Genomic DNA, 17035 nt, shown 5'->3' with positions numbered 1-17035 from the left:
AGACCATACACTTTTGGGAAACTTTTGAGAAAGAAAGTGGCACTACCTAAGGTATTAAGTCATATCATGACAACAGGTACAAAATGGGTCATGAAGTTACATGAGACATAGAAGACATAAGGTGTAACATACGTATAACTGGAATCCTTAACGGAGAAGAGAAAGGATAGGAGAAAAGCAAAATTTGGAAATAAAGGGGCCGGCCTGTGGCTCACTAGGGAGAGTGTGGTGCTGATAACATCAAGGCCATGGGTTCGGATCCGATATAGGGATGGCCGGTTAGTTCACTGGGTGAGCATGGTGCTGACAACATCAAGTCAAAGGTTAAGATCCCCTTACCTGTCATCTTAAAAAAAAAAAAAAAAAAGGAAATATACATTTGAGAATGTTCATGTAAAGGAGTTTAAAAATATGGAGAAGTATAGTCTAGACAACTTACTATGGAGGTATAAAAGTGAGCAAAAGAGACTCTTAATAGTAGTGAATCTATGCAGGTTTTTTTTTTTTGTCTTTTTGTGACCGGCCGCACCGCGCTTAGCCAGTGAGCGCACCGGCCATCCTTATATAGGATCCGAACCTGCGGTGGGAGCACTGCCGCGCTCCCAGCGCCGCACTCTCCCGAGTGCGCCACGGGGTCGGCCCTATGCAGTTTTTTTTTTTAAAGCCAGTCAAATTTAGCAGTGGGTGGTTGTATACCAACTTTAGTGACACTAATGTTAATAAGTTCTGATAACCCACTACCATTGGACAAGCCTAGACTCTTTTGTAGGTAAAAATTTAGGAACATTAATCTGAACATAGAGAGCGAGAGATAAAGTACAGGTACTAGAAGCAGAGAGACCAGCCAGGAAGCTATTGCAGTAATCCAAATGGGAATTGGTGATAAGACTAGATTAAGGTACACAGTCAAAAAAGTAAGGAAAGAGCAAATATTTTCAAATAAACAACTAAATAATTTGGCGAGATTATGTAAAAATGTCTCCAAATATTATCACTAGCCCTTAAAACTGTAAAGAGGTTAACATAAATTATGAAAAAATAATTTCTGTGTTTTGTGATTTTTAACAAAAAATGTTTTGGGTTTAAGGCAAATTCAAATATGGCAGACTGGCTGGTTAGCTCACTTGGGTAGAGCATGGTGCTGGTAACACAAAGGTCAAGAGTTTGGATCCCTTTGCTGGACAGCCACCAAAAAAAAAAAAAAAAAAAAAGTAAAGGAAAAAGAAGAAAAGAAAAAACAAAAAAGAAAAAAATTCAATATGGCAAATCAGGAACATATAAGAAAAAATAGATAAGTACAAGATCAAATACAAACAGAAGAAAACTGTAATTTTGCCACTTTCTAGGCATCAGAGCTATTATTAAATTTATAAAGATCTGGCTGGTGGGTTAGCTCACTTGCTTAGAGCACAGTGCTGATGACACCAAGGTCAAGGGTTCAGATCCCCAGACCAGCCAACTGCCAGAAGTGGCAATATTTATATCAGAATTTTAGATTAAAAGGGACACTAAAAGAGCCAGCCCATGGCTCTCTTGGGAGAGTACGGTGCTGATAACACCAAGTCAAGGGTTAAGGATCCCCTTACTGGTCATCTTTAAAAAAAAAAAAAAGGACACTAAAAACTCTAGAAATATAATTGCCATAAATCTTTTACTAGGAGAGCTTGATAAAACCAAAACTAAAGCAGAAAATTCAACATACCTCTTTGAAAGCACAGGTAGATATGAACAAAAATATAGAGGTTCTGCATAATAAAATCAAGTCTAATGTATATGTAGTGGTATATAGGCTTTATCACTGTCTGATTTGGGGCAAGTCACTCAATGTTTCTGTAGCTTGGATTCCATTCCTATAAAATGACAATAAGTAATACCTACCTCATAGGATTAAATGAGATTAAATGAGGATTAAATGAGATAGCTCATGAAAAGTGCGTACAAGAGTACTTGCCACATATGAGATTCTCAATAAAGCTTTTAGTTCTCTAACTACTTTTCACACTCTTCTCTTGGATCCAAGGAATATTGTATAAATTGACCATGCTCTTGGCCACAAAACAAATTTCCAATGTAATATTGCCCATTACCGAATAAACTAGAAACAAACAACGAAAAGTCAATCATGTGTAAATTAAGAAGCTTTTGTGCCATAACACCAAGGTCAAGGGTTCAGAACCCTGTGCTGGCCAGGTGCCCCCCCCCCCCAAAAAAAAGAAAGAAAAAGAAAAAAGATTTTACTACTAAAGACCAAAATAAAAAACAAAATTATGAATTATCTAAAAATTAACAAAATGGAGAATATTTGACATCAAAACCAATGAGATACAGCAAAAGGAGAATTCAGAGGAAAATATATAGCCTTAAATGCCTTTATAATTAATATATACTTAAATAGGTATTGAAATTAAGAAGCCAGAATGAAAGTAAAATAAACCAAAAGAAAATGGGAGGAAGTAAAGATAAAAGCCATGCTTAGGAACAATTTAAAGACCAGTCCAAAGAACAAATAAGGCCAACATCTGATTTCTTGAAAATTCCAAGAGAAATAGATTAAGGGGGAAAAACATCCTTAAGCTTATTTTTAAAACATGATATCTAAATCTCAAAAGTATTTCTAAGGTTATCTCTCTCCAAATGACTTAATAGCTGTGAACAATACAAAAAGAATTGGGGGAGGGGAGATCCTTAAGATTACAAAGAATGTAAAGATCACAAAAATCAGTAAAATGATCTTTAACTTTCTATTTCTTTCACATGTGTGTGAATCAAAACTGGAAGCACAGGGCCAGGCCGTGGCTCACTGGAGAGAGTGTGGTGCTGATATCACCAAGGCTGTGGGTTCGGATCCTATATAGGGATGGTCGGTTCGCTCACTGGCTGAGCGTGGTGCTGACAACACCAAGCCAAGGGTTAAGATCCTCTTACCGGTCATATTTAAAAAAAACAAACAACAACAACAAAAAAAACTGGAAGCAGTACTTCCAAAAACAGCAATGCTAAGTTATGACTTCTACAAATTATTTTTTATTTATTTTTTGGTGGCTGATCAATACAGGGATCTGAACCCTTGACCTTTTTGTTATTAACACCCAACACCATGCTCTAACCAACTGAGCTACCCGGTCAGCCCTATAAATTCTTTTCTTTCTTTTTCTTTTTTTTTTTTATAAAGATGACCAGTAAGGGGATCTTAACCCCTGACTTGGTGTTGTCAGCAACATGATCTCATAAGTGAGCTAACCAGCCATCCCTATATAGGGATCCGAACCCATGGCTTTGTTGTTATCAGTACTACACTCTCTCAAGTGAGCCACGGGCTGGCCCCTAGCCCTATAAATTCGTTATTTATCTTAACTTTTACTAAGAAAATACTATTGACAGTCAACTGTGCATGTTCATTGAGTTCTTTTTATAAATAGTGGTGATTCACATTCTCACCCTTTCTCTTGTGACAGGGTATATGGAGGACACAACCAGGTCAAGACAAATTGCCTGTGCAACTTACACTAACCTTCAGGGGATTTCTCTAATAAACTCTCTCACATTTACTCTATAGTTAAAAGCAGTTAACTAGGGCTGGCCAGTTAGCTCACTTGGGAGAGCCGTGGTGCTGATAACACTAAGGTCAAGGGTTCAGACACCCTCTACCAGCCAGCTTCCAAAACAAATAAATAAATAAAGGAGCTAACTATTTAAAAATAATTTTAAATCCCTTTAAGGATTTAAAATCCTTTTAAAGATTTAAAACCCAAACTTTAAGAAAAGTTTCTTGATTCCCCCTAGGCAGAGGACCATACAGCCTCCTTAACATTCTTCCTGGATACAGTACCTGTATACTATTACAGACTACTTCCAGTTTTTATTGATCTCCACAATTTGACAAAGAGGAAGCAAGAACCAGCAACTCTATGCACTTTCTTCCATTAAATCCATGCATTAAAAATGGTGGCTTGGGCCGACCCCGTGGCACACTTGGGAGAGTGCGGCACTGGGAGCGCAGCAGTGCTCCCACCGCGGGTTCAGATCCTATATAAAGATGGCCGGTGCGCTCACTGGCTGAGCGCGGTACAGCCGGTCACAAAAAGACAAAAAAAAAAAAAAAATGGTGGCTTATGGAAATTTATCTTAACACCTAACATTGGAAATAACTTTCAAATCATCCATACACAAAGTTTAGGTAAATTTCATTCAAGAATAAATTCCTTTACTAAAGTGTACATGTTTTAAGACTCTCAAGGCAACATACAACCCAAAAAAGTATTAAGCATCACAGTAACTCAAATATTAGGATTTCTTAGTCAGCAAGTCGCAAGTCTCTATACTTGTCTTCCATTAAAAAAAAAAAAAAAAGGCTGAAGAGTGAGAAATGTTTTTGGGTGTATTCTCCATTCTCTGCAAACCAAGCAGCATTCCAGCCACAATGTTATGAATGTAATTATCCGTCTTTTATAAGAAAGTAAGGAATGTTTAAAAGGGAAGAGAAATATTTTTAAAATTGTAGTTTTAGGAATTTCTAGGTATTATTAAGATTAAATAACTTCTTTCCAGATAAAGATTATGAAAAAAATACCTTCCACTCCCACTTGATCATAATATAATGACAATATATAAGGAATGCATCTTATCAAGTGGGCGTAATAAATTCTAAATTGGGTGCATTTTCTGAATAATCCAAATTACTCCTGATGGGCCGACCGCTGGGAGCGCAGCGACGCTCCCGCCGCGGGTTCGGATCCTATATAGGAATGGCCGGTGCGTTCACTGGCTGAGTACCGGTCACGAAAAAGACAAAAAAAAAAAAAAAAAAAAAAAAAAAAAATTACTCCTGAAAAATCACTTATGTAGTAGGTCTTGGGTCTTTGGAAGCTCAAAAGTTCATGTCTTAGGTTTTTTTGCGTTTAGATTATGGACACACTGAACTGAGTCATGGAGGTCACATGCTAATGCTGGCGGTGGGTGGGGGAGGAAAGGACAATAAAAAATATAAATGAGATTTCCTGCCCCCACCTCCACACAGTACAATTTCAGTATGCTTAAATGATCAGACTCGAATGTACTCGGCTGATTCTTAGCTCTTAAACAATACAGTTTGGAGTGTACAGTAGCTAAAGATTGCAGTGTTTGCTTCAATTTTAATAACTACTCTTCAGGAAAAAAATACACAATATGATCTGTCAGGTGTAAGTACAGTAGTGGAAAACGCAGTGGTTGGCAATTTTTATAAAATTTAAATCTCAAGAATTGCAATAGCCTTAACTTTATACCCAAAGGAGTACAATTTGAAAATACTGCATGAATTCACTACATGCATTTTACTACGTTAGTATATGTGATACATTGCTTCAGCACTTATTTATCATCCATTATGTATTAAAAGTATTGTTAGGAGTCAGGATTACATTCCACAAGCATTTATAAGACTTCTCCTGAGCTGAAAAATGAAGAATTGAAAACAAGCAAACAACAACAACAACAAAAAAAAACAAAAACAAAAAAACCCGTTTAATCTAGTTGGAGTCACAATACCCACACATGAAAAGGACTAACATTCATAAAACACACAAAAACCTGGAAGTTAGTTTAGTGTAAGGGAAGGGTCTGTTGTTTTTCATTATTGCACATTTCTCACTGAAGGGGGCCAACAAATTCTACCACCTTAGGAGATGAGTTTTAAACTAAGTATAGTGAGAAAGTAAGTACTTTTTCCCTTTAACTCTCTCTCCCTCTTTTTGCTGTGCTGAATTGACCAGGCTAACTGGGAACTGACCAACTGGGATGAGTTAACGATGAGCTCAAAAAGGTGGCTTAGGCACTTACCCAGAAATTTATTTAATGAGAATGGATCACAGGTTTCCACAGGTCGTTCCACTGCTACTAAGAAGATAGCCGTGAACCTTGGGTCCCTTTTTTCAGTAGTCAACGGTCACCCTCACCTACACGCGGAGTACGTATTTGGTACTCAACAAACCTTAATTGAATGAAAACCTACCTCACTCATCCAACCCCGGAGCTATGGCCCCACAAACTACCTTCAAAAAAGCCTTACTACCAAACCCAAAGGGCTGAGAAAGTAGAGAGGAAAGCTCTGGGGATATCTGTGAATAATGGGAACAATCAAGGGCCGATGGGGCCTACACCGCGGCTACTCGGCTTCGACTTCCAAAAAGAGATACCAGACCGTCCACAGATCCATAGCTTCCCACCCGGGGGTGCTAAGAAATCTGGGGGCATCCTCCCTCCTTCTCCCCAAAAGTTAGTACCGGTGAAGCTGCGGCACAGAGAGTAGCTCGGGGCTCTCATTCCGGAGGCCGCGGTCCGGGGCCGACCTGCCGCGCCTGCTGGCTGAGGGTTCGGCGCTCCCAGGCTGCAGTGACAGCACAGGTCACAGACAGATATCTCACGCCTCGGGAGGCTCCTGGCACGCAGGCTCCGGGCGTTTCGCTTCCAGGACTGCGCGAGCTGTCGCACTCACGTTGACTGGCGCTCCTCGGGGCTCCCCTTACGGGTCAAGCAATCACTCCTGCCTTAAGCCCAGCAGCCGGTATTCGCCCGGCGCCGCCATCGTTAATGTTTGTTTTCATCCGCTCCAACGAAGGCGGCGGGGGTGGTGGCGGCGGGCAGGAGGAAGGGGCGTATGGGGAAATCCCGCTGTCTAACCTCAGCCGCACTTTCGCTACACCATGGACGGCCTATGCGGTCTTTTGAATCCTCGGAATCTCCACGAAAGTGGATTTCCTTATCATACAAGTCTTCTTCCCCAATTTTTCCAGGCGCCTCAGGGGAAAATAAAGGCGAAAAGAGCGAGGTTTTTGAAAGAGCGAGACCGTTTGGGCCCTGTGTGGAATGTGCGGCGGCGAACCGCAGGACGCAGCGGAAGCGACAGTGAGGACGCGGCGTGGGGCGGGCGCTGACGCGCTGGGGGCGGCGCCGCTGTTGCGCGCCGTGGCGGCTCGCGTGCGGTCGCCGGTTCCGGAGGAGGCTCCGGCCGGGCTGGCTGGTGGATGTGGAGTGCGGCTGGTAAGCCGCCTGCCGTGGAGAGGTGGGTGACCGGTCTTGGCTGACTCCGAGTGGCTAGCGCTATGAGACTTCAATATCCGTTTTTAAGCGCCCTTTAAAAGTGGCGGAGTCGTCTGCCAGACTTGGCTATGTCAACCTCTTCTTTCGCTTCTTCCTTCCGACCTGTCTGGTCTTCCCTACTTCTTAGCCCTCAACTTCACGATTTGGATTTCTTGGGGTGAGGGGAAAGACTGTCGTTGTAGCACACAATGTACGTCCATCAGGCTGGGTCTGGACTCCCTCCTACCGCTTCCTTGTTTGACTGGTTTGAGCACCCCCACTTATGTCCTGTACTTAGTGAAGCCAGAAGGCTTTGGAAAATTAAACCTACCGTGACTAATCTTTACTCAGTGTAGTAAAGATTAGTGACATATGTCAGCTGCCTTGTCACATATATAGTTAGGACAAGACCTCTTTTACGTTGTGAGTGATTATGCCCATAACTTCTATTAATCTTTTGCTGTTCTCAGTTAAAATGCCAGACATTAAGTGAGCCACCGAGATTGAACTCCCATTATTCTTCAAACCAGAGCAAGCCTGTCATGCAGCCATGAATTACTGGAGAAAAACCCATAATGACAGGTGCAGCACCTTATACCTGAACAAAATGGAAATGTGCAGAAAAGCTGTTGTAGCCTTTGAGTAACTTTGAAGTCTTTGGTAGGTTTCTAATGTTTTTTCTTTTAACCTTTACAGAAAGAAGATGGTAAATGCCAGAGCCATTTAACTGATGGTTAGCTGTTGAATTCTGACACTTCCTTAAATACCTTCTTTCACCAACGTCTTCATTGGGAAGAGTTCAGAAAAAGTAGAGAGAAGGAGAGACAACATTCACATTTACTATGGCCATACCAATAACAGTGCTTGATTGTGACCTCTTGCTGTATGGCAGAGGTCATCGGACGTTGGACCGTTTTAAGCTGGATGATGTGACTGATGAATACTTGATGTCCATGTATGGTTTTCCTCGGCAATTCATTTATTACTTGGTGGAGCTCTTGGGAGCAAGTCTTTCCAGACCTACTCAGCGATCTAGGGCTATTAGCCCAGAAACACAGATCCTTGCAGCATTGGGCTTTTATACCTCAGGTTCCTTCCAGACTCGGATGGGAGATGCTATTGGAATCAGTCAGGCCTCTATGAGTCGTTGTGTTGCCAATGTCACCGAAGCACTTGTGGAAAGAGCCTCACAGTTCATTCGTTTTCCAGCTGATGAAGCCTCCATACAGGCTCTGAAGGATGAATTCTATGGGTTGGCAGCCATGCCAGGGGTGATAGGGGTGGTTGACTGTATCCATGTGGCAATCAAGGCACCAAATGCTGAAGACCTGTCCTATGTAAACCGAAAAGGTCTGCATTCTTTAAACTGCCTAATGGTGTGTGACATCAGAGGGGCACTAATGACTGTGGAGACAAACTGGCCAGGCAGCCTACAGGACTATGCTGTGCTGCAGCAGTCTTCTCTCAGCCGTCAATTTGAAGCTGGAATGCACAAAGATAGCTGGCTTCTTGGTAAGTTTGCAGGTGTAAATCTTATTTTGTAGTCATAGGAAAATTATGTAGCAGGATAGAATGAACATGGGAGTTTGTAGATGAGAGTCTCAGCTCTGTCACTTTTTTATGAGCCCTCAGGTGAAGGCTCTTTGAGGCTTAATTTTTTTAAATCAACATTTTAAAAGCATTTATTAAAATTTAAAAACATGTTATTTGACCCAGCTCTTCCACTTCTAAGAATTAATCTTAGAGGTACATATTCATAAATATACAAAACAAAATTGCAGGGCCGAGCCGGTGGCGCACTCAGGAGAGTGCGGCGCTGGGAGCGCAGCGACGCTCTCGCTGCGGGTTCGGATCCTGTATAGGAATGGCCGGTGCACTCACTGGCTGAGTGCCGGTCACGAAAAAGACAAAAAAAAAAAAAAAATTGCATACAAAAATTTGCATTGCAAACAAAATAGCAGCATCAACAAAAACAACCCTATGAAAACAATCTCCTTAAATACAGCCAAAATACTTATCAGTACAGAATTGGTTAAATAAAGTACATCTGTACAATTGAGCCTTAATTTTATTATCTGTAAAATGGTGAAAATAACACCAACAACAGTGATACTTAGGGCTGGCCTGTGGCTCACTCGGGAGAGTGGGGTGCTGATTACACCAAGGCCACGGGTTCGGATCCTTAAGAAAATAAACAAACAAAAAAACAGTGATACTTATTATGAGGATTAGGTAATATATGAGGATACTTCAAAAAGTTTATGGAAAGATTCATATTATCTTTTAATCCTATTATTTGAACTTTCTGAAGTGTCCTCGTATATAAAAGTTCACTATGTTATACAAATATACAGAGAAAAGGTGTTTTCGTCATTGGTAACTGTCACTTTGATACCTATAATGAAAATGATAGTAGACAGTGTATTGCACCATTTTTATTGTAGGAATTCACTTCACACATCTTCCCTAGACCTTTTGGAGAGGCTGGCTTATTGGTATGAGTAGGACAGGAATCCATTCAGTATTAAGCAATGTGAACCAAGGTGACTATACAGCTGTGAGGAATGCATTTAGTTAACAGTGATAAAACTCGAGCCTGACAGCTTAGTTTTTTGTTTTTTTAAGCGCTACTCTTATGTGAACAGCAGGACAGAGGTTATCTTGTGTGTATAACATCTGATGTGAGAGATGAAAAGATACATTAAAGATTGGAAGGCCTCTCTTTCAAGACCACTAATCATATCTGCACAACATACAATAGATGCTCAGGAAATAGTTCTCTTTAATGTGCTTTCTGGCACATTAAACCTCCCCTGTTCCAAGTGGACACATTGATGGGTAGAGCTGCTGGGGTGCCATGTGTAATACCTTGTAATTTACTGATTTTCTTAAATTGTTGCTTTTTTTTTTTTTCTTAAAAGATGACTGGTAAGGGGATTCTAACCCTTGACTTGGTGTTGTCAGCATCACACTTTCCCAAGTGAGCTAACCAGACATCTATATAGGGATCTGAATCCATGGCCTTGTTGTTATCAGCACCACACTCTCCCAAGTGAGCTACAGGCTGGCTCTCGAATTGTTGCTTCTACATACCATTTTTGGTGTACCACATTCTCTCTACTCTACTGGACCTTTATCTTAACCTCACCTTGTGCCTACTTGGATCTTTCAAATTTCATTTTCATACAACTCACACTGAGAGGTTAAGGAAAGTCCATTTTGCAAGTGTCTCATCAAGCTGCTTCCTCCACAGCTGTGGAAGTACTTGGGTTCCAAGCTGATTTCTTATGAATCTCTTCACTTTCGTACCCTAACAATAAAATCAGCTAAAACTTACTGAGCACTTAGAATTTGTCAGGCAATGTCATAAGCACTTTACATGGATTATCTTACTTAATGCTTATAAAAACTTTTAAGAGTTATAAACTAATATTATTGACATTTTTACATAAAAGGAAGCTGAGGCATAAAACACTTAAGTCACTTGTGTTTAAGTTTTTAAACCAGATCATATGAAGAGTTACTCTATTTGGCAAATATTCCTTTTGTTAAGGACTTCAAGGTCATAGGAGGTACTGATTTTCTTTTCCTTCACACCTTGGGACCCCAGAATCAGTTGGAATTATAGCTTTAAAGTAGTTTTTTCATTGTTTTGTATATTTATGAATATGTGCCTCTAAGATAAATTCTTAGAAGTGAAGAGCTGGGTCAAATAACATTTTTTTAAATTTTAATAAATGCTTTTAAAATGTTGAAAATCAGTAAAAACTATGACAATTTTTATATACTTAGTTCTGATTCCCCTCAGTACAGAAAGAGTTGATGAGAGAGAGAGATGGATATTACAACATTTAACAGATGCTTATCAAGGCTAATTTTGGTACCAGGCCACGTGCTTGGCACTAAGAAAACTAGGAAAGTGTACCTGTGGAAGTTGAAGATGTGGAAATTGATTCCCTTAGTACCATCAGTCCTAGCACATGCCCCTAGGAAAGTCTTCATGAGCTCTAACAGGAAAACTAGTTTGAAGACCCCTGACTAGTATAGTGTTTCACAAATTTTCAAGATCAAAAGAATCATCTGGGGAATTTTTAAAAAATATACATTACTTTCCCATACTGGCCAGCTGCCAAACAAAGAAAAATATACACTACTGGGCCCCATTTCATACTCAGGAATGAGACTCTTCAAGAAAAGGACCTAGACATCCATTTTAACAGGTTCCCTGAATGATTTGTATGAATAGACAATTTTGGAAAACACTAGTCTCTGTGCGGACAGTGGATGTGTGGGGATGTGTGGACAATGAGGTGGGTAGGGGAACATTGGTAGGATTATGAGGAAAGACAAGATGTAATTTAAAAAAAAGATTAAGCAGTAACTCTTACAAACTTGCACAGAAAGAGAGATTAGATGACTGAGTGTATTTTAAGAGCACCATCAGATTTGTGGAATAGTTCTAGATTTAACAAACCTAGAACTAGCTATAATTCCCCCCTTGTTTTTTTAAGCATATTTTTCACCTAGGGTGTTATCTTTTCCTGTCCTTGTTCTCATCTGTCCCTTCAGAGTGTATTACTTAAATTCTCCTCTTCTAAATGTACCTACTCTTGCAGACAATTCAGCCTGAGTTCTTATTTCTTCAACTCTTAGCCTAGTCCTGTTAAGCAGCTTTGGGTAAGATCTGCCAAAATGTCTTCTGGATGACTGATCATATAAGCAATTGTAATCTGTTTAGCAATTCTGATCCTAATCCTCTCCTGAGTGTGTTTTCCAGTGGTGTTTGGATTATAACCAGTTAATGATGATGGAGCATTTTATAAAAGGTTTATATTAACTAGATTGTCTTGTGTATCTCCTCCATTTAAGGCCCATACCATTTCTTAGAGAAACTAACAAAAAAGGGGGCTGACTGGTTAGCTCACTTGGTTAGAGTGTGGTGTTGGTAACACCAGGGTCAAGGGTTTGGATCCCTATACCAGCCAGCCACCAAAAACAAAAACAAGTATCATTTAACATCTCTGTGTTTCAGCATTCATTGTAGATGTTTATCTTATACTCTTTTATAGCATTACACCATTGGTTTAGTGCCTGTGAGTCTGATATTAGCATTTAGTGACATGCTCCTTCCTTTGCCTGACATAAAGAATGGCTAACATATATTTCATTTGTAAAATGAGTTCAACATCTAAGGCCCGGCCCGTGGCTCACTCGGGAGAGTGCAGTGCTGATAACACCAAGGCTACAGGTTCGGATCCCTATATAGGGATGGCCGGTTGCTCACTTCGGAGAGCGTGGTGCTGACAACACCAAGTCAGGGGTTGAGATCCCCTTACCGGTCATCTTTAAAAAAAAAAAAAAAAAATGAGTTCAACATCTAACCTGGAAGAGTTGGAATTAGATCATAAGAGATAATATTTTAAAAGGTACCTAGCACCGTGTCTGCTACATGATAGCTGTTCGATGAGTCACAGATATTTTCATTATTACTTATACATGAGTTTCTTAAACTCAGTATTTAGTATGGATGAGTTCAATTAAAAGAATAGGTTATAATTAGAAGGAAAAAAGTCAGCTAAATATAAAATTTGAAAATTTTATGTGCCTTATTAAATATTTACTTACAGTTAATCCAGTTCTTAGAAATGTGAGCACCTAAAAAAAAGGAGTCCTATATGTTTGAAACAGTGCCTAGCACTGTCTGAACAGTCCAGAACTATCTACTGAAATTGATGGTGGGTCAGGAGCACAGTGATTGTGCATGTTGGTACTCCAGGGCTTATTCTTCTATCTTGGATTTCTAAGAGATTGTGCCTCTGTGTGAGATATGTTGTCTGCCAGATGTAGTGAGTCAAGACAAACATTATAGAAACATTGTACTAGGATATTGCACCACAGTTTTGTTAGTTTTGTTTGTTTTTGTTAGCACTTCCCAGGATCATTTGATAAGGAAGTCACTTAAGGGCAATGCCTTGTGTGTGTTATTTTAATTCTGATTTCATTTCCTTATCACTGACTATTACTGTTTGTATCATATTTATGCTGTCCTTTTTTTTTTTGGCGGTTGGACAATATGGGAATCTGAACCCTTGATCTTGATGTTATAACACCACACTAACCAACTGAGCTAACCAGCCACCCTTATGTTCTCCTTGCTAATGTGAAATTCTTCCAGTTCCTTGGTTACAAAGGTATGGTTCTAGTGATTGTAATATCTCAGAAGTTCTGATCTCTGCCACAAATGGTAGATGGGACTTTTATTATTCTCAGCATTGGGAGGATAAATTATTGTCTACGAAATACTCTGATATCCCTAGGTAGTGCTTTCAGACCTGAAATTCTTTTTTTTTAATTAAAAAAATTTTTTTTTATTTTTAAAGATGACCGGTAACGGGATCTTAACCCTTGACTTGGTGTTGTTAGCACCACGCTCAGCCAGTGAGCGAACCGGCCATCCGTATATGGGATCCGAACCCGGGGCCTTGGTGTTATCAGTACCACACTCTCCTGAGTGAGCCACAGGCCGGCCCTCAGACCTGAAATTCTAATGGTAAATTAAGAAATTTTCCTCACAAGTGTTTTGGGATCTCCTGGCAGAATTCTCTTTTGCACTCTTGCTATCTTTCACTCATACTCTTCCTCACAGGGCTGAAGATGGGCATGCTATTCCACAGTTTTTATTAAGCCCATTATTAAAGAACAATATCTCTGAATTTGGAAAATCCAGGAATTGTATTTCTTCCAGTGCCTTCACCTCTTTCTTAAATTCTTTCAGATTTGGCATTCTTTAGCTGTCAGCTTTTTTTCTCTGTTGGCTTTAAACAAGGATATTCCCAGCCAAGACTCTTGTCTTCCTGCTTGTGACATTGGCATGCTTTCTTTTTACCACAGCATTTTACTCTTGGTTCATCTGGGGTGCTGTGGCTCCAGAAGCTGGTGTATTTTCTTGTCCATCCTCATACATGTTTCTGAATTTTGCTTCTTGTTTGTATTCCACTAATAATGATTTTTGATTTCTTTGGACCTTCCCCACAGGTGACAGTTCCTTCTTTCTCTGCACCTGGCTCATGACTCCACTTCACATTACTGAAACTCCAGCTGAATATCGCTATAATAAGGCCCATTCTGCAACTCACAGTGTGATTGAGAAGACTTTCCAAACCCTCTGCTCCCGATTCCGCTGCCTGGATGGATCCAAGGGGGCACTGCAGTACTCACCAGAGAAGTCCAGCCACATCATCTTGGCTTGTTGTGTCCTCCACAACATCTCCCTGGAGCATGGGATGGATGTTTGGTCCTCTCCAATGACAGGACCCATGGAACAGCCCCCTGAAGAAGAGTATGAGCACATGGAGTCCCTGGACTTAGAGGCTGACCGTATCCGTCAGGAGCTGATGCTTACTCATTTTAGCTAATGTGGAAGGTGGGGAGGAGGGAAACATTACAGGAGGAGTTGTGACAGAAACAGGGAAACATTCCAGATAGAGTTGTGGCAGACTTTTCCCCTCACCATCCCTCACACGGTTCCATTATCTAGTATGACTGAGGGTGCAGACACTTGTCATAAGTTAACTTTTTATTTATTTTTTTGGTGACTGGCCAGTATGGAGATCTGAACCCTATAAATTGACATTTAATCTGTGTGTTTTAGAAGGGTTGGGGCTATGTTAGAATATCTTTTTTTTTTTTTTAAAGATGACCGGTAAGGGGATCTTAACCCTTGACTTGGTGGTGTCAGCACCACGCTCTCCCAAGTGAGCTAACCGGCCATCCCTATATGGAATCTGAACCCATGGCCTTGGTGTTATCAGCACCACACTCTCCCAAGTGAGCCACGTGCTGGCCCATAAGGCCAAGTACTAACCAACTGAGCTAACCAGCCAGCCCAGCACCACTCATTTGAAAGCTCACTGGTTGCAAATTTTTATGATTGTGCCTACAAAGTCATAGTAGAGGGGAAAACAACATATAGTCAAATACTGTTTTGGTTTCAATTATCTGGAGATATCAAATTAAAACAGTATTTGTTTGCTCTGAATTATTTGGGTGGTATTTTAGGTTTTCTACTTTGATGCCTATATAGGCATAATAAGAGGAAAACGAGAAGAGTGAATTTAAATTGGGGAATGGTCTTCTGACATAAGTAGATGGCTTCTAATCTGCATTTACAGGTTTGTGTATGAGGATGTTAAGGACAATCTGAAATTTCCATCTTTAGCCCATCTGCAGTAATTGGCCTGTGATTTGGACCTCACTGCTAGGGAGAACATCTGGACTGCAGTCTCTTATATAGCTAACCCTGAGTAAGAGTTAGAGACTAAGTGGGTTTAAGAACCTGATCAGCTTAAAGAGGACAATTCAAATATAGATAAAATAGCAAGCTTACACTTTACCAGGGATCTAAAGACCCTGTTAGATTTATAGGTTAGATTGATGATTCATCCAGGTTTAGATAGCTTACATTGAACTAAATCACAGTTCTTATGATCATGATGTTACAGTGTCTTTTTTTTGAGGGGGGGGGGTGCAGCTGGCTGATACAGGGATCAATCCCTTGACCTTGGTGTTATTGGCATCACACTCTAACCAACTGAGCTAACTGGCCAGCCCAGAATGTCTATTTGGTCATTCTCTTTTGAAATTTCTTTTACAGAAGGAAGATTTAGGAAATAAAGAAGGCATGTCAAAGTATTAAAAAGGAAATGTAAAAGGATATAATTTATTGGTTTGAAATGAATTTCAGAGTTAGACCTTGGATGTCTTATATGCAACAGTGATGGACAGAATTTCCCTGGAAATAAATAATGCCCTAGCAAGTCTTATTCTAAAATTACACTGATATAGGACTGTCCCGTAGCTCACTTGGGAGAGTGTGGTGCTGATAACACCAAGGCCACGGGTTCGGATCCCTATACAGGGATGGCCAGTTAGCTCACTTCAGAGAGCGTGGTGCTGACAACACCAAGTCAAGGGTTAAGATCTCCTTACTGGTCATCTTTAAAAAAAAAAAAAAATTAAACTGATATAAAAATAATCTGATTGGAATAATGAAAGTGTAAATTAGGTTCACACATTGGTGACTTTGCTGGGACAAAAAAGAGGCCTTCCTGAGGATTGTTTTATTCTCAGTTTCTCAGCCACTCACCATGTGATACCTCTGAATTGTCCTCTTGGATCATTTTCTACCTGCCTTCAGCAGTGTTAATCTGGTGATTTTCAAAGTAAAGTAACGAACAGCTGATGGTAGAAGAAATTTGGAAAAAAATTGAGGGTGACTCATCCTCAAGATTAAAAACAATTATGGATTATTATCTGCTGTTTATTTCCACTCCAAATGCTATTTCCCTTCATTATCCTACTCTATAAAGAGTGAGCTCATTTGGCAGGAGGTTGCACTTAGTATTTACAGGGTTGTCATTGATGTGGGGGTGGGACAATAAGAATTGACTGGAAATTTTGGTTCTATTCATTGTGCAATAGAGGTGCCTTGTTACACGTTTTTTTTTTTTTTTTTCTTTTCTTTTTCTTTCTAAAAGATGACCGGTAAGGGGATCTTAACCCTTGACTTGGTGGTGTCAGCACCATGCTCTCCCAAGTGAGCCAACTGGCCATCCCTATTAGGGATCTGAACCCATGGCCCTGGTGTTATCAGTGTCACACTCTCCCAATTGAGCCATGGGTTGGCACCATTTTTTTTCTTTTTTTAATTTTTAAAAGATGACCAGTAAGGGGATCTAAACCCTTGACTTGGTGTTAACAGCACCATGCTCCCCAATTGAGCTAACTGGCCAACCCTTTATGGGATCCGAACCCGTGGCTTTGGTGTTACTGGCACTGCACTCTTCCAAGTGAGCCACTGGCCAGCACCATTTTTTTTTCTTTGTAAAGTTTAACTTGTCACCCAAGCTTGCTTTGTCTCCCTCATAAGGCAGTGTTTTAACTCTCATGGTCTTTCCTTTTTAGTCTCCTAAGATGGGTA

At 40.3% G+C, this 17035-nt stretch overlaps 2 protein-coding genes across 5 annotated transcripts in view; one reads left to right on the top strand and one right to left on the bottom strand.

Moving 5' to 3' along the window:
• The window catches only part of ATG13 (autophagy related 13), a 40379-nt gene extending 33799 nt beyond the window's left edge, over positions 1-6580 (bottom strand). For 2 of the 3 annotated variants that reach the window (XM_063093817.1, XM_063093819.1), the window contains exon 1: positions 6261-6580. The gene's annotated coding sequence lies outside the window, so the exon portion shown is untranslated. Of the gene's footprint in view, positions 1-5817; positions 5920-6260 lie in introns of those variants that run through there. The other variant, XM_063093818.1, reaches the window with a different exon arrangement.
• A 371-nt stretch (positions 6581-6951) lies between these two features.
• On the top strand, positions 6952-16364 carry HARBI1 (harbinger transposase derived 1). Of its 2 annotated transcripts, none has more exons than XM_063093812.1 (3): positions 6952-7039; positions 7753-8568; positions 14092-16364. In XM_063093812.1, the coding sequence occupies exons 2-3, from the start codon at positions 7899-7901 to the stop codon at positions 14469-14471; spliced, it is 1050 nt and encodes a 349-aa protein (XP_062949882.1). In that variant the 5' UTR covers positions 6952-7039; positions 7753-7898; the 3' UTR covers positions 14472-16364. The 2 variants fall into 2 exon arrangements, with proteins under 2 accessions (XP_062949882.1, XP_062949883.1); XM_063093813.1 differs by having other exon boundaries at positions 6972-7017.
• Positions 16365-17035: the final 671 nt, after the last annotated feature.

This window comes from Cynocephalus volans, chromosome 4 (genome assembly GCF_027409185.1).
Source record: "Cynocephalus volans isolate mCynVol1 chromosome 4, mCynVol1.pri, whole genome shotgun sequence".
Lineage (NCBI taxonomy): Eukaryota > Metazoa > Chordata > Mammalia > Dermoptera > Cynocephalidae > Cynocephalus > Cynocephalus volans.
The sequence above is the reverse complement of the archived record's forward strand: the minus strand, read 5'-3'. Positions and strand labels throughout refer to the sequence as shown.